The sequence below is a fragment of the Sus scrofa genome, chromosome 1 (genome assembly GCF_000003025.6).
Source record: "Sus scrofa isolate TJ Tabasco breed Duroc chromosome 1, Sscrofa11.1, whole genome shotgun sequence".
NCBI classification, from domain to species: Eukaryota; Metazoa; Chordata; class Mammalia; order Artiodactyla; family Suidae; genus Sus; species Sus scrofa.
This window is the reverse complement of record NC_010443.5, coordinates 108,907,812-108,931,797: the sequence shown is the minus strand read 5'-3', so window position 1 is coordinate 108,931,797 and position 23,986 is coordinate 108,907,812. Positions and strand designations below refer to the sequence as shown.

General features: G+C 39.8%; 1 protein-coding gene across 3 annotated transcripts; it reads left to right on the top strand.

The window, feature by feature from the left end:
- On the top strand, positions 7,289-22,108 carry LACTB (lactamase beta). Of its 3 annotated transcripts, XM_021086851.1 has the most exons (7): positions 7,289-7,702; positions 8,134-8,200; positions 9,114-9,194; positions 9,716-9,906; positions 10,191-10,542; positions 12,055-12,220; positions 21,310-22,108. In XM_021086851.1, exons 1-7 carry the CDS (start codon positions 7,340-7,342, stop codon positions 21,839-21,841), a joined length of 1,752 nt encoding a protein of 583 aa, XP_020942510.1. In that variant the 5' UTR covers positions 7,289-7,339; the 3' UTR covers positions 21,842-22,108. The 3 variants fall into 3 exon arrangements, 2 of the variants coding, with proteins under 2 accessions (XP_020942510.1, NP_001230291.1); XR_002342462.1 differs by lacking the exon at positions 9,114-9,194 and having other exon boundaries at positions 12,059-12,220; positions 21,310-21,445; NM_001243362.1 differs by lacking the exon at positions 9,114-9,194 and having other exon boundaries at positions 7,313-7,702; positions 21,310-22,104.

The window sequence follows — 23,986 nt, the reverse complement described above, 5'->3', positions numbered from 1 at the left end:
TAGATTTTGCAAGATGTGTAGGGATGGGATGGAAATGAATACAATGCTAATACAGTGTGTGATCCCTCCTAGGAGCTGTGAGCTTTGCTGTGACAAGATTCACTGGGAGGTGTGCATCTTCCCATATCCAGATTTGGTTAAGCACCACCAATCACAGTGTTTTCTATTGATACACATGTGACTCCATGAAACAGTCAGAAAAAACCCTGGAATTTCTCACTAAAGAATCTGAATATATGGGTCAGAAACTGAAGGACTTAGAGACTAAAATAACAGGAACTTGGCAAAGAATTGTGTGCTCTTAGCAGCTAGTACAGTGCTTCAGCACAGTAATATTCACTAAATGTAGTTGAGTGAATGACAGAATCTCATAATGACCTGGAAGAACTGTCAGACAAGAAACTTTTCTTGAAATGAGTTTCCAATGAAAGTTGTGTTTTATTTTTAAAATTTTAATTTCACAGAATACATATAAATGTATCTTTTTAATGAGAACCTAACAGATAAAGCTAATATCCTCTCTGACTACCACTTTAAATTCTTGCCTCCTTTCCCACTCTCCAAGAGTAATCACTACTATAAGTTAGATGTATATACTACTAGACTGGCTATAATACTTTCATAAACATAAACATATACCCATCAAAGGGTTCCTGTTGTGGCTCAGGGGGTTATGAACCCTGCTAGTATTCATGAAGGCATGGGTTTAATCCCTGGCCTCTCTCAGTGGGTTAAAGATCCAGTGTTGCTGTGAGCTGTGCTGTCGGTCACAGACTCAGCTCTGATTCAGCATTGCTGTGGATGTGGTGTAGGCTGGCAGCTGCAGCTCTGATTCGATTTGACCCCTGGCCTGGAAAATTCCATATGCTGCAGCTGCAATCTGAAAAATACAAATCAGAAATATGTGATATTGTGTAGGTTTTTTGTTTTGTTTTTTTTTTTTTTTGCTTGTTCGGGCCGCACCTGTGGATACTAGTTGGATTCATTTCTGCTGCACCACAACAGGAAATCCTATTATGTAGGTTTTTAAAATATGTGAATACTATTATTCTGTACAAATGGCTCTTGTTTTCTTTCTTCATTAAAAAAGGTTTTTTGTTCTCTATCCCTTCTAGTTGACCTAGAAAGAGATCTAGTTCATTGCTTTCAATGGATACATAGTATTCCATGGTATGAATGTGCCACAATTTGCCCATCCTCTTAGAAGAGTATTTAGGTTGTTTTCACTGTTTTGCTATCATCAAAAATGCTGCAGTAAACAGCTTTGTATTGTTTTTATATGCACATGTGTAGAAGATGGCAAAAAAAAAAAAAAAAAAAAAAAAAAAGGAGTCACAATCTGTCCCTTCCCTGTAACCACACACTTTGCAAAGTGATTTTCTCTCCCCACCAACAGGTAAACTCCTTTTCTCTTGCCCTTGAATCTAGGATGGCCTTGGATTTAATTCAGCCAATAGAATGCACCAGACATAACAGTGTGCCAATTTCAAGCTTAGGCCTCAAGAGGCCTTGTTTTTTTGTTTTTGTTTTTTTCCCTTTTAGAGCTGCATATGGAAGTTCCCAGGCCAGGGATTGAATTCAAGCTGCAGCTGTTGCAATGCCAGATCCTTTAACCCACTGCACCAGGCTGAGGATGGAACCTGCACCTATGCAGTGACCCGGCCACTACAGTCAGATTCTTAACCCACTGTGACACAGCAGGAACTCCTCAAGAAGCCTTGAATATTTCTGCTTTCTATCTCTTGGATCTCTGTCCAGCCACCAGGTGAACCAACCCAGGCTAGCCTATTGGAGAAAGAGAGACCACATGGAACAAGAGTTGAGCTGTGCCAGCTGAGGGCATCGTATACCAGCAAGCCCTTAGCTAACCCAGCAGCAAACTGCTGAACATGACCGATCCAGAGGAAATCAGCACTGCCTAGCTGATCCAGCCACAATTGCCAATCTAGAGACTTGCGAACTAAATAAATACTTGTGGAGAAAATTATCTGATACAATGTATGCAGATATTTCTTTAGTTTTTTTTTTCTTCAAAGTTTAGTTATGTATCAGAATCAGCTGGTGAGCTTTTAAAATCACAGATTGCTGGGCACCACTCAGTTTGATTTAGTAGATCTGGGTGGGACCTGAGCATTTGCATTTTTAACAAGTTCTCAGGTGATGCTAATGATGCTGGTTCAAGGGCCAAACTTTAAAATTCACAGCTCTAGAATATATAACCTAAAAGATGTGTTGCTGGGTCATGAGTTATAAGCATTTTTAATAGTTAATACTCCCAAACTATCATCCAAAGTGAAAATACCCTCATCGAAATTTTAAAGGATAAAAGAATAAGCCACTCAAAACTTTTAAAAGTGTGTAATCAACTATACATCAATAAAAATTTAGAAAATGAAGGAAAAAACAGATAGTGTGATGAAAAATTGGGACAAAGACAGTATCAATGTGAAGGAGGAAGTACTCAGTTATTCTTGGGGTTGGAAGGTACAGCAGGAAGCTGATGAACAGTACCACTTATGACCTGTGACGTCCACACAACAAAGCACAGAGTAAGCCAAGAAAACAAAACAATATTTCATAATACTAGATATTATACTAAATACTAGAGCAAGACTTGTGACCAAAGCTTCTCTAGAAGAGTATTCCTTCTTCCAAAGAAATAGCAGGACAGAGAGATAAGGTCCTGAATGGTTGGTTCCCAGCCTCATCCCCTGCCTTGCTTCCTGTAGTTCTCCATACGAATGGTCATCTTCTACTTCCTTGAATAAAACCTCCTCTCTTCCACTACAGGGCCTTTGCACTTAATGCTTCCTCTGCCTGGAACATTTTCCTTCTGCCCATATTCAACTAAGTTAATTTCCATTTATCCTTAAGGTCTTAGATCTAATTTCACTGACTTAGGAAAGCCTACTCTCCCAGACTAGATCAAATTTCACCATGATACCCTCTCAACACACTGTATCTCTCCTTCATAGGACTTATTACAGTTGGGATTTTATCTTTGTGCGTTTATGTGATTCATGACTACCTTACCTTCCAGCCTGTAAGTTTCCGGGGGTGGGGGTGGGGGTGGTGTTGAGATTGTCCCTATCTCTTTCTCTCCTTCCCTCTCCCTCCCTCTCTTTCTCACTCTCTGCCCATGACATGCAGAGGTCCTTGGGCCAGGGATCAAACCTGCACCACAGCGGTAACCAGAGACACAGCAGTGACAATGCTGATCCTTAATCAACTGAGCCACCAGGAAAATCCAAGACTGTGTCTCTTTTTCGTCACCATTATAACCTCAACACCAACTTTGGCAAAAAAGCAGATACTCATAAATATGTGTTGGATGAATAAAAGTAGGGTCTTGCAAAAGTTTTCAGTGAACTTGGGGTCAAGAATACAATGGGAACCATTCAGAAGAGGAAAAAGGAAGAGGAAACAGAAGTTCCAGCTTCAGGATACTACATACTACCAGGTCACTGAATAGCAATGATGAGCTCCTATCTGTTTAAACAACCATATCAAAAGACTCCTGGCTACTGGACCTCTGACCCCTTAGAGAGAAATTTCTACTGGGTTACTAGTGGGTTCTATCTAAGGTCCAACCTTATTCAATATTTTGAACAGACAAAAGGCTTGCTTATTTTGTTTGCACATAAAAATGAAAGTCCAAAGGTTTATTTTGACAGAATTTAAAAATACCATGGAAATACAATAAGATAAAGGTCAACAGACATCTATATTAAATCAACCTTGCAAGGACCTGATATGGAAGGGAAGCTGGGTTTGATTAGTTGGTTTATGGAGGAAAAAAGAAAGAAAGGAGTTCCCGTCATGGCGCAGTGGTTAACGAATCCGACTAGGAACCATGAGGTCGCGGGTTCGGTCCCTGCCCTTGCTCAGTGGGTTAAGGATCCACCGTTGCCGTGAGCTGTGGTGTAGATTGCAGACGCGGCTCGGATCCCGCGTTGCTGTGGCTCTGGCGTAGGCTGGTGGCTACGGCTCCGATTGGACCCCTAGCCTGGGAACTTCCATATGCCGCTGGAGCGGCCCAAGAAATAGCAACAACAACAACAATAACAAAAAAACAAAACAAACAAAAAAAAAAACTTGATTGCTGACCACAAATTCATTATGAACAAATGCCATGGTACAACTGGTAAAAATGGGAACTGTCCAGAGCATGGGAACTGATGGTCTTACTTTGGGAGTAGATTCTCAATCACCGTGTCTAGCTTTTAGAGCTAGTTTGAGGCCTGGAAACCTTGATATGAGGAATAGTTAGAGCAACTGGAGAATGTTAGCCTGCAAAAGTAACTACCAAGGGAAAATAAAAACTGACTTCTCTATAGACAGCTCACCAAATATGTACTTCCAACTTAGAAACAGTCTTTCTAAAGCTCTCATGATTTTTTATTTCCACAATTTCTGACAAGTTCTTTGTCATGTTCTTTATGTTCTTGTTTCATTTATTCTTATTTCATAATTCCTTGTTTGGGGAATATTAAAATTTATTTCTCTGAGAATGCTTTGGAAAAAAAATTATTTTTAATCCATCTTTTTTCTACAGCCAGGAAATGGCTTTTTTTTCTTTTCCTGTAGATTGTTCTGTTTTCATTTGTCTGAGCTGATTTCACTTCTTGATTGTTGATTTTGATGCCTCTTAGGAATATTTTCCTTGTATGTTTCAGAAATTTGGTTTGTAGATTTATTTTTAGTAGAAAATTCCTTTGCCTTCCTTTCCCTTTCCCCTCTCTTTCTGTCATCCCACTCTTCTTCCTTTCTCATGATTTTCTTTTCTTCTATCTGGTGTCTGCAGCTCCCAGTCCAGAGCACTAAAATACTGGAACTCTGGGCTCCTATCTCACAGTAACAGTAAAGATTCTGCTAACACATCTGCCAGCTGCTTGGTTAAGTTGCCTCCTAAACACTTGGCTTTTATGGAGAACATCCATTCTTTGTTACCTTTACAGAAGCCATACTTTGGGTGGCCTCTTCTTGCTACTACACTGGTGGAAGTCCATTAGGACTTTGGCTTCTGTTTCATTTCTGATCTGAGGAGAGGTACAGAAAGAAGAGTGTGTAAACTATCTATCTATAGTTTTAAAAGAAAAATGAGAATTTATTGTAACCACCACTGGCTATGTCTTTTACATTCCTCTATATTTTTTTCTCTCACTGACCCACTTGGTTGGAGTAGTGGGAGCCCTGGTGATGGGAACCTCCAATATCATCTTGACAGAGTGCACATGTCAACTCTAATAGCAGGTGGTGCTCCAAGGACCTCATTGGGTTTTATGGCTAAACTCTCCTAGGATACCCTGATATCTTCAGGGTTGTAGGCTTTTTATAAGCAGCCCACCACCTTACAATTATTTAGCCCCTGTATCTTCTGACTAGATGTGGTTACCATCATTGCATTTCCCTTAAATTTAACAACAGCTCAAGATGTTTACAGCTTTTTCTCTTGACAACAGTTATCAATTCAAGTCTGTGAATTCTATGAATTCCACCTGTAAGGAAAGATAGGCTCATTTTATACATTGGGTATACTGGTATTGGGTATACCTAAGGCCTATAAGTTTCACAAATCTTTGGGAAATATATATGTATTATTTAAATAATTTAATATTTAGACTAATATTGAATAATTTTTAAAATAAAATATTTAAAATAAACAGTATATAATATTATGTGTAATATATATAAAATTATATGTATATCCCAAAGTATAAAAAGAAAATTATAAAATTGGAATGGATGTTTATCTTCAAAATTAACATATCATTAACTGTTTGATAGGATTATACACATTTTACACTTTGTAGTAATTTGAGGTTGGACTTATTATTTCACAAGAACCTCTGGCGTTCCCATTGTGGTTCAGCCAGTTAAGAACTGGCGATAGTGTTTATGAGGAGGCGGGTTTGATCCCTGGCCTCACTGCATGGGTTAGGGATCCATTTTGGCAAGCTTCAGGGTGTAGGGGTGTAGGGTGCTCATGCACTGGGATCCAGTGTTGGGGCAGCTATGGCTAGGCCTGCATCTGCAGCTCCCAAAGGACCGCTAGCCTGGGAATGTCTATATGCCACAGGTGCAGCAGTAAAAGGAAAAAAAAAAAAAAAATCTCCGATCATCTACAGTTGTCAGGAATCATAGTTAACTAAATTGTACAAGTTACATTTGGTTTGTTTGGGTTTTTTTTCTTTATGGCGGCAAAAACAGTATATGGAAGTCCTAGGCCAGGGATTGAATCCCAGCACAACTGGGACCTATCATACAGCTGCCCCAACGCTGGAGGGAGCCTTTAACCCACTGCACAGATGAACAATGAAACCTGCACCTCCCCAGCTACCTGAACTGTTGTAGTCGGATTCTTAACCCACTGTGCCACAGCGGGAACTCCTGGATTAAATTTTTTTTTTTTTTTTTTTGGTCTTTTTAGGGCCGCACCTGCAGCATAGGTTTCCAGGCTAGGGGTCGAATGAGAGCTGCAGCCGCAGGCCTATGCCACAGCCATGCCAGATCTGAGTCACATCTGCGACCTGCACCACAGCTCACTGAAACACTGGATCCTTACTCCAGCCAGGAATTGAACCTGCGTCCTCATGGTTACTAGTCGGATTCGTTCCCGCTGAGCTACCAGGAACTCCCGGATTAGAATTTTTAAGTGTAAATTTTATTTAAAACTTTTTCACAGCAAAATAAAAAAAATTAATATAAGGACTGAATATAACAAATGTTTGATGTGGTGTGGAGCTAGACAGCCATAAGAAATTTTAAAGGGTGTTAGGGGAAATGGAAGGAGTCTATATGAGACAAAGAATAGTGATAGCAAGAGAGATGAGGGTTCTGGGAGGAAAGGGGATCCCTGCTGAGCCGCTGCTGTGTGCCAAGCGCAGTTCCAAGAGCAGATGTACCAAATGTAGCAGTCAAGGCTCTCCAGAGGTCACAATCTGGTAAAGAATCAAATTAGTTTGTAAATTAGTAAAACAAAGTGTTAAATCTTATTACGGCAGTTGTGCACACTGGAGGTCTAGGTGTGGCGAAAACTCCAAACAGGACAGAGACTAGAAAGGCTTCTCTGAGGAGGAGACACTAGATCTAAGAGGAAGCAGCGGGGGGAAAGTGCGGGGCACAAAGATGAGGAAATATCTAGAGTGGAGGCAATGTGAAAGGGAAAAGGAGGAAGCACTCCATGCGATCGGCGCTCTGGCCCTCGGCCCTCGACTGCTAAGGTCTGAATGCGGTAGCCACCCCTTTCCCTCTCCCCTCCCCTCCCCTCCCCACCCCGCGCCTACGCTGCCCTCCTGGCCTGCGCTAGCTCAGAAGCTGCCAGCCCGCTGGAGACGCCATGTACCGGCTCTTGTCAGCCGTGCCGGCTCGGGCCGCGACCCCCAGAGGCTGCGCCTGGGGCTGCGGGCGGCGCGCTGCCCACCAGCGCGCCGGGCTGCCGAAGCTCGGCCCCGGCTGGGTCGGGGGCCTTGGGTTGGGGCTGGGGCTGGCCCTTGGTATGAAGCTGGCAGGAGGGCTGAGGGGCGCGTCCCCTGCGCCGCCCCCTGCGGCCCCCGACCCCGAGTCGCCGATTCTAAGCGAGCCGCTGCCGCCTCAGGAGCAGCCCCTCGCCCCGTGGTCTCCGCACACCCCGGTGCCGCCCCACGCCAGGCGCTTCGCCAGAGCCATCGACAGCAGCCGCGACCTCCTGCACAGGATCAAGGTGCGGCGACGGGGGGCGTAGGCGGCTGGGGACCCAGCGCCCCACCCCCGGCATCACCGGGGAATGAGACCCCTTGGTGGTCACCTCTCGGGGCGAGCGGGCCCCACCCCGGGTGGCTGGATGCCCACGACCGGCTTCCGAGAAAGACTTCCCGTTTCCCGACCTCCTGGCCATGGTTAGACGCACTTGGGGGGTTGCCCAAGTTGGGGCGGAGGTCACCGCCCGCCTCGGAACCACCCCTTCCCCCCTGTGTGCCCAGCGAGCACACCCCTCACGGTTAGCTCCCGCCAGGCATGAGCCGAGGTGGGCGGGGCCCTGCCGGGGAGGCGGGGCAGTGGGGCGGGGCCAAGGGAAAGCCCCAGACGAAGTTGCTGGCGGACGTGCAAGGTGTCTGTTTCGGTCTGTGTTTGTACTCTCCTTTCTGCTCTTAGGATGAGGTGGGCGCGCCAGGAATAGTGGTTGGAGTCTCTGTGGATGGAAAAGAAGTTTGGTCAGAAGGTGGGCTCAGAAGGGTTTTATTTATAGCCTTGTTTTGTGCCAGTCGGCGAATGAAATCTTGATGTGTTACTCAATGGAGTGAATACCGTAAAATTCTGTTCAGTTTTCATAAAACCATACACACTATAGAGAAAACATATCTAACAGAATCGGACTTTCTGTAAACAATAAGGTTTAAAATTGACTCTGATGAGTAAGTTGGGGTCTTAAGGATCATTCGTTTCTACTCCCACTTTCCTATAAGACTGGTTTTATTGTTCTCAAAATTGTGTATATAATAGCCTGTTAACTGCACATTTGTAGATAACTCTTACGAGTAGACAAACTGTCAGGATTTTGTGTTTTTCTTTTCTAATTCACTCAACAATTTATTGAGTTCCTTAGTTTGTAAAATGCACTGTAGTAATAACTGGGAATATACACAATTCCTTTTCCTTAATGAGTTTGCGATCTACTTAACAAAAGCAAAAAAAAACCCAAAAACCATGCAGAAGTGTCAGGTATTTTTTTCAAACAAAAAGCAGCTTTGGAAGAGAGATTTCTAATCATTCTATGATACTTTAAAACTTATTTTATAATTTAACTTACTTTTCCTTTGCACACAAATTGATCCATCTGGTCATAGCAGGTTTTTAGGAACCCTACCTTTAGGAAATGTTGTTTCAGACATCACTTAGAGAAAGTAGTACTTTTAGCAGTTGATAGGAACTGTAAACTTTTGAATTCGAAGAAATATGATTCTTTCCCTAAGTTTAAACCTAGCCCAATTAACATACCTGATTTATGAAAGATAATGTAATAAAAAATTCTATAAATATCAGCCCTGTGAGGGCTTTTTTTGTGAAAATATTTTTCAGCATAATCTACATTTACAGTTGAAAATAATTATTGTATGTCTTTTCATTCTTTTCAGATCTCAATTCTATGTATTTCTTAGATTTCCACACTTTTATCCTACAGAGGGTGAAGCTTGACTTAAACCGTTTTCTAGAAGGTGCTTTAAATTAGTAGTACATTGTATTTCTTCTGATTTGCAGCTGAGTTAAATTGATTGTTAGCTAGATTGGATTTGCAGGACATCTTTTCACATTTATTTCTATTGGTAGTTATTTTAAGGAATTTAGTGGAAACTCACTTAAAAAACCAAGAATAAATAGAACTTGAAGAACAGTGATATTTTTCTTAAAGCATGTGAAATAATTTATTTAAAATGTGGAATAACCAAATCGTTTAGATAAGCTAGGAAAAGTTATTAACTGAATCAGAAAATCACTCTTGTGAACAGGGTACAATTTCAGTTTAGTTATAAGGTTAAATTGTTAGGCTTACTGTTGTAAGTATTGCTAAAACTCTCATCCCTTATATGTTTAGTTTTAATTAACTTATAAAAGTGGAATACCTTTTCCTTTATATAAACACATAGAATGTTTTAAGCTGGTATTGTTTCCAATTTTGAAGACTCCTTTGACCATGAAGCAGCTGTTAATAATGACTCTTCACTTTTTTCCCCCAAAGGTTTAGGTTATGCTGATGTTGAGAACCGTGTACCATGCAAGCCAGAGACAGTTATGAGAATTGCCAGTATCAGCAAAAGCCTCACCATGGTTGCTCTTGCAAAATTATGGGAAGCAGGGAAACTAGATCTTGATATTCCAGTACAACATTATGTTCCTGAATTCCCAGAAAAAGAATATGAAGGTGAAAAGGTGATGAAGCTCACAGTTCATTTTTCTAATGACATTTAAGTGGTTTAAAGGTTTCATAAGATTCTTTGGCTTGTCTGTAATTATTATTAATGGATTAAAGTTGTTTTATCCGGATAATAACCAAGTGGGTGTTTTTCTGAAATTTGAGGCTGAAGGTGTGTATGTAACATTTTTTCCAGCAGAATTTTAAAATGGAAGATACTGCTGAGACATTATTCCAAGACCGCTGACTTTTTATTATACAGTTTAATATAGTGATTGAATTTTCATGTTTTTACAATCAGGTTTCTGTCACAACAAGATTATTGATTTCCCACTTAAGTGGAATTCGTCATTATGAAAAGGACATGAAAAAGGTGAAAGAAGAGAAAGCTTATAAAGCTTTGAAGATGATGAAAGAGACAGAATCTGACCAGGAAAAAGACTTAAAAGAAAAAGGAGGCAAAAGTAATGAAAAGAATGACTTTGCTGCTAAAACTAAGATAGAGCAAGATAATGAAGCCAAGAGCCGGAATTCAAAACCTTGCAAGAAGAAAAATGATTTTGAACAAGGTGAATTGTATTTGAAAGAAAAGTTTGAAAATTCAATTGAATCCCTACGATTATTTAAAAATGACCCTTTGTTTTTTAAACCTGGTGAGTATTAATTTCTTCTCTTTACAAAGTCATCATTATTGAAGTCTTAATTTTTAAAATTCTAAAATGATACCATCCAGAGTGCACTCAGTGTGGTTGAAGGTTATGGCATGGGTTTTGTTGTCAGATGCTTGCCTTTCTGTCTATAGTTCTCAACAAAGCATAGCATCTGGGCAGCTAGTTGTTTGATTTAGCCTCATGGGAGGCCACCTAAACATTTAGTGGATTCCTAGTATCAGGATATTCATGGGAAAAATTAAATGTTGGAATAATTCTCAAAATCTGGACCAAAGTTGGCATGATAAATTATCATTAATATTGTATTCATTAGTATTTAATTTAGTATTTAGATTGTTCAACTTACTCTGTGCTTTTGTTTCTTAAAGAAATTAGTGTACATCGACTTAATTTCATTTCCAAAAAGGTGATCTATAAAAACAATTTTTTTGGTATTCTTTTGGTATGATCCCTGTTGAAACCATGATAGGTTTCATATCTTTAAATCAGTAAATTTAAATACGAGTTTGTATACTTGTATTCCATTTTCATTTTAAAAGTTTTTTCTTACTGTGAATAGATATTATATAGGTATTATAAACAAGGGCAAAAAAAAAAAAATCATGGATTTTGTCTTAAAAAAATAAGGTCCCTTAGGGAGTTCCCGTTGTGGCTCAGTGGTTAATGAATCCGACTAGGAACCATGAGGTTGCAGGTTAGATCCCTGGCCTTGCTCAGTGGGTTAAGGATCCAGCGTTGCCGTGAGCTGGTGGCTACAGCTCCTATTTGACCCCTAGCCTGGGAACCTCCATATGCCACGGGAGTGGCCCTAGAAATGGCAAAAAGCCAAAAAAAAAAAAAAAAAAAAAAAACCCTTGAAACAACATTGTAAATCAACTATAATAGAAAAAAAAAACAAACTTTAACAAATATAAATAAATAAGATTCCCACCCATTTTTTAGTACAGATCATACAATTGGTTTCCAGAATCCAAAATGCTATAAAGGTATATATTTGGAACTCTCTTTATATGTTCGAATAATATTTGTGTTTTAATATACATTTGAAATAAGTTTTTTATACCTACATATATTTTACTGAAAAAAGACCTTGCACAACTATTTAGATCTGAAACAATAGGTAGTAGGTATATTAAGATAGCTAACTCAAGAAATCAGTGTGCTTTTCTTACCCTTTCTGTTTTGTTGCCATTTGGAAGGATTTTTAGTTTTGAGGTGGGATTTGCTTACTTCACTGCCACAGAAAGGAGTAGATTCATGTGAAATTTTAAGTATACTGATCATCATGTTATTCTTGTGTTAGACATGGAATAAACAGTGCCATTCCAAAGTTAACTAAATTTGTTAATATATCATCCATGATCTTTATCTGAATATTTGAGTAAATGCTCTAGTTTTACATATACCAGTTTTCAGTGGGAAAATATTTTACATGCTTTTAAATAGTAATTAAGCATTTTCTTTTTTTTTTCCCCCTTGCAATGATGTCTCAAGGTAGTCAGTTTTTGTATTCAACTTTTGGCTATACCCTACTGGCAGCCATAGTAGAAAGAGCTTCAGGATATAAATATTTGGACTATATGCAGAAAATATTCCATGACTTGGATATGCTGACAACTGTGCAGGAGGAAAATGAGCCAGTGATTTACAATAGAGCAAGGTAAATGAATACCTTTTGGTATGTCTAGCTATCTCATAACTTCACATTATTCTTGTTAGTTATAAAAGTCACATTTTCCTTGTCTCCATTTCAAAATCAACTTGCCCCATTTTGGGAGCTTTTCTGCATGTCTATTTTTCCACCTATAAAAATAAAATGTGAGCGTTCCCATTGTGGCTCAGCGGAAATGAACCTGACTAGCATCCATGAGTGGGTTCAATCCCTCGCCCTGCTTAATGGATTAAAGGATCTGGTGTTGCCATGAGCTGTGGTGTAGGTTGTAGACATGGCTTGGATCTGGCATTGCTGTGGCTGTGGCATAGGCAGTAGTAATTTAAGAACATGAATACTTAAACCAAAATAACATCCATCATGGGCATCTGTAATTTGCTCTTCCATCATCCCTTTTCTTATGTTTTAGTTAACGCTTTGTTTATTTACCTTTTCTTATTTTTAATTGTCTTTAATTTTGAAATGATTTCATATTTAAAGAAAAGTTACACAACTAGTACAAAGAATTTTCATATACCCTTCATCCAGATTCCCCAAATGTTTATCATTTTACCACATATGCTTTATCTGTCTATATGTTATTTTTCCCTCAGCCATTTGGAAATCAGTTGCCAACATGGTACTCATTTACCCATGAATACTTAAATGTGTATTTTCTAAAAGTAAGGACATTCAGGATATTAACATCAACACAACATTCATATCAAATTTCAGACCTTATTCAAGTTTTGCCAATTGTCTAAATGATGTTCTTTTTTTTTTTTTTTTTTTTTTTTTTTTGCTATTTCTTTGGGCCGCTTCCCGCGGCATATGGAGGTTCCCAGGCTAGGGGTCCAATCGGAGCTGTAGTCTCCGGCCTAAGCCAGAGCCACAGCAACGCGGGATCCGAGCCGCGTCTGCAACCTACACCACAGCTCACGGCAACGGTGGATCCTTAACCCACTGAGCAAGGGCAGGGACCGAACCCTCAACCTCATGGTTCCTAGTCGGATTCGTTAACCACTGCGCTACGACGGGAACTCCCAAATGATGTTCTTTACAACAAATGGGGAACATTTTTTTCCTGGTGCAGGGTCTAATCTAGGATCACAATTACGTTATTTGTCAGGTCTCTCAGAAGTCACATGAGTTCAATTTGTTCCATCACTGGTGATAGTAATTTTAATCACTTGGTTGAGGTGGGATATACCAGGTTTCTTCACTGTAAATTACTTTTACAGTGATGGTTGTGATGATTTTGAAAATCATTTTATTGAAATATATCAAACTAAAATTTTATCATAATTTTTACTACTAATTTGTAAAAAAGGTATTGGGAGAGAATTTTGAGGCTAAAGACAAATAAGAGTTTTTTCCTTATGGTGTTTTTGTTTCCATTTAGTTTGTTAGAAAGGTAACACATTTAACAAATCAACTGTTAAATTTACCTTTTAAGTTTCCCTTAGAGCATGCTTTACAAATGACTTAAAGGTACTTGAATAGATGAAATGATGGATTTTTTTTTAGCTTTATCTTCCTATTCCCTGTACTAGTTTTGTTCAGTTTTCTGTTGTATTTAGTAAAATTACCATTTGTAAATTACCAGCTTATTTAAAAGGATCAAATATGCATTGCAAATCAGCCTGAAGGAGTTAGGTTTTTATTTTGTTTGGGGTTTGGGGTTTTTTTGGGACCTAAAGGAAATTAGATTAGCAGCAAGCAATGAATTTTTTTCTCTTTTAAATAGTTTTATTTTTGTGTTTTTGGTTTTTTTTTTAAGGTCTCCCTATGGCATATGGGTGTTCCCAGGATAGGGGTTGAATTGGAGGTGCAACTGCCAGGCAATGCCACAGCCACGCCAGATCCAAGCTGCTTCTGGGACCCACACTGCAGCTCATGTCAAGGAACTGAGCAGGGCCAGGGATCAAACCTGCAGCCTCATGAATACTAGCAGGATTCGTTACTGCTTGAGCCACAACAGGAACTCCCTCAAATAGTTTTTATTTTTTAATTTTTAAAAATGTGTTTATCTTTATGGCCACACCCACCATGTATGGAAGTTCCCTGACCAAGGATCAAATCCAAGCCGCCACTGTGACCCACACCACATCTGTGGCAATGCTGGATCCTTAAGTCACTGCTCCAGGCTGGGGATCAAACCATGCTGCCACAGACACAGCACCAGATCCTCACCCCACTGCGGTACAGCTGGAACTCCAAGATTAAAGGGTTTGTTTTTGTTTTTTCTTTTTTGGGCCACACCTGCAGCATATGGAATTTTCTGGGCCAAGGGTCAAATCAGAGCTGCAGCTGCCTGATCCTTAACCCAGTGATTGAGGCCAGGGATAGAACCCACATCCTCATGGATACTAGTTGGGTTCTTAACCCTCTGAGCCGTAACAGGAATTCCCGAATCTTTATTTTTAAATGGCCTATAGTTTGCAACTACTTCAGACAGTGTTTATTATTTTTAGATCCAACATTATAGTCAACTGGAAAGCCGAAGGAAAAAAGACAAGTAGCTGAACTTGACAGTTGAATCTAGAAAAGATTTTCTAGTAAAGATGACATAGATACATGACCTTATTTTGAGTTAGATCTAGGTGTTTGATAACATGCCTACACTTATATCTGAGGGACGGAAGAACATTATGTATAATTATTGAGCATCTTTTCTCAGTATAAAATTTAGTCTCCGTGAATATGCAGACTTCAAGGCAGCTGTCATTTGCTGTTTTCTTAATAAGTGATTAATGTATGACTTGCACAGAAATCAAACGATAGCATATGATGGTGAATTAACTTTATCTCCCATTCTTTGAAAAAAGGAAGTGGGTTTCTGTTTCTACTGTTAAAGGTTCCTGTCAGCTCTGGGTTTCTTCTTTAGATTTTGGTAGTGCCCAGTGGTGCTAACGGTAAGTGATTCATTTTAGATAGATTAGATGTGCTACAGAAATAGGGCACTAAAAGAAAGGAGAAAATGTTATCCAGGAAAATACTCTATCCGATTGCTTTGTTTTTATTTTACTTGATAGTTTAGAGGCCCAAACTATCTATTTGGGCCTCTAAAACTTCAGTTCTTTATTTTTGTAATAATTATTTCATTAGAGGGTAACGACATCAGCTTTGGGGGGAAGTTCAAAGAGTAAAAGAAATTTTCTCAAAGATATATTTAAAAAAATTTAAAATCCTTAGGAGTTCCCATTGTGGCCCAGTGGAAACGAACCCAACTAGTATCCATGAGGATGCAGGTTCAGTCCCTGGCCTCTCTCAGTGGGTTAAGGATCCAGTGGTGCTGTGATCTGTGGTATAGGTCAGATAGGTCAGACACAGCAAGAATCTGGTGTGGCTCTGGCTATGGCTGTGGCCGGCAGCTGCAGCTCTGATTTGACCCCTAGCCCAGGAACTTCCAAACGCCACAGATCTTCCCTAAAAAAAAAAAAAAAAAAAAAAAAAAAAGCCTTAAAGTAAAACTTAGTAAATGCATTTCTATTCATTTGTCGTATGGTACCGTTTTACAGGAAATTTCCAGCAAAAATTTGAAGCTTTGTTATCTAGTGTACTGAACCCTTGGTAGAATCATAAATTGAATATGTTTATATTATCTTGACCTAGGCTTTTTAGAGTTACTGTATCCCAAGAGGAAACATTTATCATCTTTATCACTTCTTTGCGCGTGTGTGTGTGCGCATGCATGCACATATGTTTAAAATAGTGCCTCCAGGTGCCTGTCACTTATTGTAATGTATTTCCCCAGAATCCTACCCCCAAATACAACTTATGTTTCTTTGGCCAGAATTTTAGCAGCAGGCCTCATTGAGCTGTAAAGTATGTAGAAAATAAGTTTTTAGCTGGGCACATTGTTTTCCTAATGAAACTGAGATTTTTTTAAATGGAAGAATAGAAACATTGATTCTTAATATGCAAATATATATATATAGTGATTCTGTATCTCGAGTGTACTCTGTATAAGCAAGTAAACTATTTAAGCAAAGACCCACAGGGAAGTGAAGTTAATGTTATTGCCACTAAAAGACACTCAGTTTGTTGATGGGGAAATCCTTAGGCAGTGCATTAGCTCTTTATTAGGCTCTGTTCATATTTCCTCTGTGTTTGGCACAATGCTTACAACAAAAATCTCTTTCATAATTGGATAGGAACAAAATCAAATAAAATGAATGTTTTCTGAAGTGTTTGCTATATTTTGACAGTATTGATAATGGCCTTTACTTTCTCTCATTGTCTTTATTCTTATTTACGTTGTTCCTTAGGAAGCTCATTTTTAGGCTTTTAGTTGATGGGCCCTCTAATTGTAGGTTCAGTCCATGTAAATGGTAAATGCTAGAATGGGATTGGTTTTTACAGTTTGCATTTTAAATTCTGTGTTGTTGTCTTTTTTTTTTTTTTTTTTTTTTTTTTTTGCCATTTCTTGGGCCGCTCCTGCGGCATATGGAGGTTCCCAGGCTAGGGGTCTAATCAGAGCTGTAAGTGCCGGCCTAAGCCAGAGCCACAGCAACGCGGGATCTGAGCCGCGTCTGCGACCTACACCACAGCTCACGGCAACGCTGGATGGTTAACCCACTGAGCAAGGGCAGGGATCGAACCCGCAACCTCATGGTTCCTAGTCGGATTCATTGCGCCACGACGGGAACTCCCTTAAATTCTGTGTGTTTTTTAACTACTGATAGCAATAAAGTACAAAGTGGTGTGTGATTGTTAAGGCATTTAAGAAGCATTTTTAAGTAAAAGTGTTTTGAATTCAAAAGTTTGTAGATGTAGATTTCTGTGGTAATGTTCTTGTGTGGAATCTATAGAGACTAATAAGTAGGAAGAGACTGTCATCTGGCATCATTCCATCAGTTTTTCAGTTACAAAGATGTCCCAGTGACTTAAGAACTTGTGTCTCTAATTCCATTCTTTTTAGAGCAGAAATTCCTTAAGAATTTGAAATTATAGTTATCATTCAACTGAACAAAATTATTTTCATGAAAAGTCATTGATTCATCCTCTGTAAAAAGGAATCAAAAGATTAAAGTCTAGACTTTGCCTATTTAAAGTTTAGAATTCTAGGAGTTTACTGGTGGCACAGCAGGTTAAAGATCTCATGTTGTCACTGCACTGGCTCAAGTTGTTGTTGTGGCGCGGGTTCCATCCCTGGTCCTGGAACTTCCACATGCCGTGCATATGGTCAAAAAGAAAAAAAAGTTTCGAATTCTAGATTAAAGTCTAGAAATCTTCATATTTTTTTTTCTTTTTAGGGCCTCACCTGCAGCATATGGAATTCCCAGGCTAGGGGTGGAATGGGAGCTGCAGGCCCATGCCATAGCTATGGCAACACCGGATCCAAGCCACATCTGTGATCTATGCCACAGTTTGTGGCATCACTGGATACTTAATCCACTGAGCTAGGCCAGGGATCGAATCTTCACGGAGACAATATTGGGTCTTTAACGCACTGAGCCATAACAGAACCCCTCCTTGTATTTATATTTTAAAAGAGGAATGACTGTTATCCTAACTTCCAGCCTTGATATAAGTGCTTCAAAACGCTTTACTCTTAAAAGTTGCACAAAGTTGATTATTAATGAGAATGAATTGGTAGTTCTCTCCCAGTTACAAACTTGGAGTTCACTCTAAGAAATATATCACTCAGTGAGAAAATGTATTTCTGTCATGTGGTTTCTTTTAGATTTGATTGGCTAGAATTACAAGTGTAATCAGAATTCAGGCTGAAAGTTATGAGGACCTAAAATATAGGAGTGGCCATGGAATGGAAAGATGAGAGAAAGGACACAAAGCTAAGGTTGGATAATAGGGTTTAGCATTATTGAATGAGAGAGATGAAGACAAGAGAGGCAAGAAGAGTTTTAATGGAGAGGAGAAATAAAAGGTTTGAAAGAGATTAGTTTTGGATGTGTTCATTTTGAGAACCGAGAAGATCACGTCAAATCATTGCTTTTCCAGAGAGCATATCAAGATTCTCTGTAGCCTTTTTTTTTTTTTTTTAAGTCTTTGGAGTACACACCTGTAGTCATCCCAGCTTCACCCAATATTATGACTTAGACTGCTTATGTAGGTTCCCAGGCTAGGGGTCAAATCAGAGCTACAACTGCCGGCCTACACCACAGCCACAGCAAGGCCAGACCCACATCTTCAACCTACACCACAGTTCATGGCAATGTCGGATCCTTAACCCACTGAGTGAGGCCAGGGATCAGACCTGCATCCTCATGGATATTAGATTTGTTTCTACTGAGCCATGACACAAACTCCAAGACATAAAAGAATCTGGAAGGAAGAAAGAGGAGTCATTTTTCAAATTTTATGTACCCACAATCCCTCCAAAGTAATGAATTTTTGTTCTGCCCAATTATATGGAGGGTTTGTTGCCCTTTGGGGAGGTTTAAGGTCTTCTGCCAGCATTCAGTAGGTATTCTACGTGAATCATTCTAAATGTAGATTTTGTTTTCTGATATGTTTGTGGGAGAAGGTAAGTGCCACATTTTACTCCTCCACCATCTTGATCTGGCTCCTCCCAAAGTAATGAATTTTGAAGGGAGGGTTGAGACCCTCTGCTGGTTCTGATAAGCAACCTTTGAGGAGAAAAAAACAAATTTGAGAATTGTTAATGCTAGTAGAGAATTCGATTGTAAATATGGAACCGGGGTTGTTGTACAGCTGCAGTTTTGTAGTTATCTCTGTAGAAAAGAAAACCTGGAACACTAGACCCACTGGTATTTGGAGGCATGTGGGGAATCATAGGGTTGAGAGCGAGCAGAGAGCCCAGAGCCAAGTGGCCTGATGGGTCACAGTGCCACAGGGGCAACTAAGATGAAGACCATAAAAAGGGAATTAGAAGATCCTTGATAATCCACAGAAGAGCTGTTTAGTAGAAATGGGGGAACAGGAGCCAGCATTTGAGGACTTGAATGAATGGAGAGGGTGGAAACAGCAGGTGCAGAGGACTGGTGGATGACAGCTATAACAAGGATAAAAAAGATAAAAGGTTTTTTTCCTCTGAGGATATACGAAAGTAGAGCATTTTGTGAACTAAGGTGAAGAGGTTAATGTTCCTAGCATTGCGCAGAAAGTCCTTTGTGACCTGCGCCCTGTCCCACATCTACTCTGCCAGCCTCACCTTGTGGAGCCTTCTCCTTCAGCCAGACTGAACTGCTTTGCTCCTCAGCAAAGTGACCAGCCATTTCAACAGGACTAGCTCTCACTAGTGCTTGGGATTCCTCACATGTATCTTGCTAGTTGTCCCACAACCTGTTATAGTGTGGTCCAGGGACCAGCAGCGTTGACATCACCTGGCATCTTGTTAGAACTGCAGAATTTGGGGCCCTCCCCACACCTACTGAATCAGAATCTGCATTTTTAACAAAACATCCAGTTGATTCATATGCTGCTCTGAAATTTAAGAACCGTCCCACAAGACTGTCAGCCCCTTGAGAGCAGCCACCGTGGATGGTGGTTCTTGTCTCCAGTGCTTTACAAGGAGTCTCCATTAAATACTTGGCCAGCAAATGTTGCTTTCACATGTTCAACATATATTACAAGCCCTTAGTGGATGGACAGTACTCTTCTAGATAGGGGAATCATCAATGAGCCAGGTAGATAAGATTCTTGCCCTTAGAGACAAACATGTAAACTAAGAATCTTGGATGTTGATATGAAGAAAATAGAACAGGGCAATGGGATTTAGAGGGAGAGGATGTTTCTGGGGGCATCCTAACAGTGTTTGGCACATGGTAAGTGCTCCATTGATAACTGTTGAATGCTTGAGTGAATAACAGCTACCAGTTATTAAGTACCTATCAGAAAATGCAGAGTGCTTTATATATTTATTTCTGACTCTGCAAAGTAAACGTTTTGGGGATGGAAACAGAGCGGCAACAGACTGCCTGGGGTTTAATCCAACTCTGCCACTTATAGGCTCTGTGGCTTTGGACAAGTTATTGATAGTCTTTGTGCCTGTTTCCTCATCTGTAAAATAGGAAATTTAATAGTACCTACATCCTAACATTGTTACAGTAATAAATTAGTTCATATTTATGTAGTTCTTAGAACAATGCCTGGAACATAGTAAGAACTGTGCAAGTGTTAATCAAGTAAAATAAGCATAGCCAGTAAGGATGAAAGTTGGGATTTAAACTGAGGCTTGCGGAGTTCTGATCATGACACAGTGGAAACAAATCCAACTAGGAACCATGAGGTTTTGGGTTCAATTCCTGGCCTCGCTCAGGGGGCTAAGGATCTGGCGTTGCCATGAGTTGTGATATAGGTCGCAGACACTGCTCAGATCCCACGTTGCTGTGGCTATGGTGTAGGCTGGCAGCTGTAGCTCTGACTCGACCCCTAGCCTGGGAACCTCCATATGTGGTGGGTGTGGCCCTAAAAAGCAAAATTAAAAAAATAAAAATAATAAACTGAGGCTTGCTAGGTCCCACTTCTTCTACTGCACCAAGAAAGTACCACATCATGTCATTATACATGGTATTTCTTTTTTTTTTCTTTTGATGTAAAAGTTCCCAGGCCAGGGATTGAACCTGCACCACAGCAGCAACCTGAGCTTCATCAGTGACAATGCCAGATCCTTGACCCGCTGAGCCACAGAGGAATTCCTGCACAGTATTTCTGTGTTGTTTTTAACAGGCAGTGTGGTCTCCTTACAAATGTGAACCCTATTCCTGAACATCCCAATGTGTACATTTTTAGTTATAAAATTTACATGTGGCACATGATTCATTGAGCCCAGAGGCTAAAAATATCTAAACAGTAAGTGTTTCTGTCTGCATATGCGTGGGGCAAATATATATTATGTGTAATGCTAATCAGTACATTTTTTGCAGAAATCAGAAGTTTGATACACTCAGCATAGACAAGCCTTGTCAATAGAAAAAAAGCCTGCTCTCTATACTTTAATTACTCGGTTATCTGTGTTTCATTGCAATTTGAAGCAAACTGAAAAATCAGTGATTAGTATGTTGCTATAATGAAATACGGTCTGTCTCATGTATATATTTTCGTATTCACTTTCATGTATAAAGTCAGTGATAGATTATCAGATTTTAATGACTATTCTTATTTCATTTTAGATTTTATGTTTACAATAAAAAGAAACGTCTTGTCAACACTCCTTATGTGGATAACTCCTATAAATGGGCTGGTGGTGGATTTCTGTCTACAGTGGGTGACCTTCTGAAATTTGGGAATGCAATGCTGTATGGTTACCAAGTCGGGCTGTTTAAGAACTCAAATGAAAATCTTTTACCAGGATATCTCAAACCAGAAACCATGCTTATGATTTGGACACCAGTCCCTAACACAGAGATGTCTTGGGATAAAGAGGGTAAATATGCAATGGCGTGGGGTGTTGTGGAAAAGAAGCAAACGTATGGTTCTTGCAGGAAGCAACGGCATTATGCCTCACATACTGGAGGTGCAGTGGGTGCCAGTAGTGTCTTGCTGGTCCTTCCTGAGGAACTGGATGCAGAAGCTCTAAATAACAAGGTTCCCCCAAGAGGAATAGTTGTTTCTATCATATGCAACATGCAGTCTGTTGGCCTCAACAGCACTGCTTTAAAGATTGCTCTGGAATTTGATAAAGACAGATCAGACATACCTTAACGTCATGGATGCAAAATGAGGTGTTTGGATTTGCTTGGGATTTTTTTTCTTTTTTTGGAAACATTAAAGTCCTCAAATACATGAGAGTTTAAAGAATAAATTTTGTAATAGAGTATAATTGAATGCAGAGAACTATGTATCTCTAATTGCTTAATTTTGTAATTGTCTTTTGTAGGATTAGTTCTTGATACTCAGGGAAGTTATTATATTTTTAATTTTTGAAAAAAGTGTCAGCTCTTGAAATAAAATATTCTGATAAAAAATGTACTTTTGAATGTGTAATATAGAGAAAATCTCATTCAACAGGAACCTCAAAATATTGGGGGGTTTCGTTTTGTTTTGTTTTTTTGTTTTATGGCTGCACCTGTGGCATATGGAAGTTCCTAGGCTAGGGGTCGAATTGGAGCTGCAGCTGCTGGCCTGCACCACAGCCACGGCAACACCAGATCCAAGCCACATCTGCAGTCCACACCAGCAGCTTGTGGCAAAGCCAGATCCTTAGCCCATGGAGCAAGGCCAGGGATCGAACCCACATCCTCACCAAGACAACATGGGGTCCTTAACCCACTGCACCACCTGGGAACTCCAAAATACTGTTCTTTTAAAGTGATGGCAGAAATAAGATTATAAGATATGGTGTATTACATATTGCGTCTTGAAAGAACACACATTTATTATCTCATGGGTTCTGAGGCTGAGGAAATTAGGAGTAGCTTGACTTGATGGGTCTGGCATCAGAGTCTGTAATGAGGTTGTAAACATGATGTTGTGGTCATCTAAAGGCCTCACTGGTCCTAAAGGAAATGTGTCCAAAGTGGCTCGTTCACTTAATATGACTGATGGCAAGAAACAGTCCTATGGCTTGGGATTGCGAAGAGGCATATTTCTCACCATGTGGACATCTCTATAGGACTGCTTGAGTATCTTAGTGTCATAATAATTGGTTTTCTCCAGGGCAATTCAAAAGAGAAACTGGGAGGAGTTCCCTTGTGGCACATTGGGTTAAGGATCTGATGTCTCTGCAGTGATTCCGGTCACTACTTTGGTGCAGGTTCCATCCCGAACCTGGGAACTTCCAAGTGCCGCAGGTGTAGCCAAAGAAAGAGTGAGAAAATGAGGGAGGGAGCGATGAACCAGGCAGAAGTCAATGTCTTTTATAACCTATCCTCAAAAGTCTCATACTATCACATTTACTATATTCCCTAGATCACACAGAAGAAAACTTATATAACCTTGGAGGGATTACACAGGGTGTGAATGTGAATATTAGGAAGTAGAGATGGTTGGGGGTCATCCTGGAAGTTGGTTACCACAGTCTGAACTCTGACCCCCAATGATTCATGTCTTTCTTACAGGCAAAATACACTTACCTCCTCCCAAATCCTCCAGAAATTTCATCCCATTATAGGAAGAGCCTAAAGCCCAGTATCTGTCCTCTGAATCAGGTATAGGGGTGGATGAAGTCAAGAAGCCTGATTCCTCCAGCTCTGTTTTTCTTTCTCAGGATTGCTTTAGCTGTTTGGGGTCTTTTGTGTTTCCATACAAATTAAAAAATTTTTTGTTCTAGTTCTTTGAAAAATGCCATTGGTAATATGATAGGGATTGTAATGAATCTGTACATTGCCTTGGGTAGTATGGTAATTTTGACAATATTGATTTGTCCAGTCCAAGAACATGATACATCTTTATATCTCTTTGTGTCATCTTTGATTTCTTTCAATAGAATCTTAGAGTTTTGAGAGTACAAGTCTTTTGGCTGCTTAGGTAGATATGTATTCCTAGATATTTTATTCTTTTTTGATGATTGGTGAGTAGGATTGTTCTTTATTTTCTCTTTCTGATCTTTCATTGTTAGTGTATAGAAATGCAAGTGATGTCTGTATATTAATTTTGTATCATGCAACTTTACCAAATTCATTGATGAGCGCTAGTAGTTTTCTGATGGCATTTTTAGGATTTTCTATGTGTATCATGTCATCTGTAAACAGCAAAATTTTTACTTCTTCTCTTACAATTTGGTTTCCTCTTATGTCTTTTTCTTCTCTGATTGCCGTGGCGAGGACTTCCAAAACTGTGTTGAATAAAACTGGTGGGAGTGGACATCCTTGTCTTGTTCCTTATCTTAGTGCAAATTCTTTCAGCTTC

Coding starts and splice junctions, on each gene's coding strand:
- LACTB (XM_021086851.1), top strand. CDS start 7,340: ATGTACCGGCTCTTGTCAGCCGTGCCGGCTCGGGCCGCGACCCCCAGA. Junction 8,201..9,113: donor AAAAGAAGTTTGGTCAGAAG/GTGGGCTCAGAA, acceptor CATTCTTTTCAG/ATCTCAATTCTATGTATTTC. Junction 9,907..10,190: donor AAGAATATGAAGGTGAAAAG/GTGATGAAGCTC, acceptor TTTTACAATCAG/GTTTCTGTCACAACAAGATT.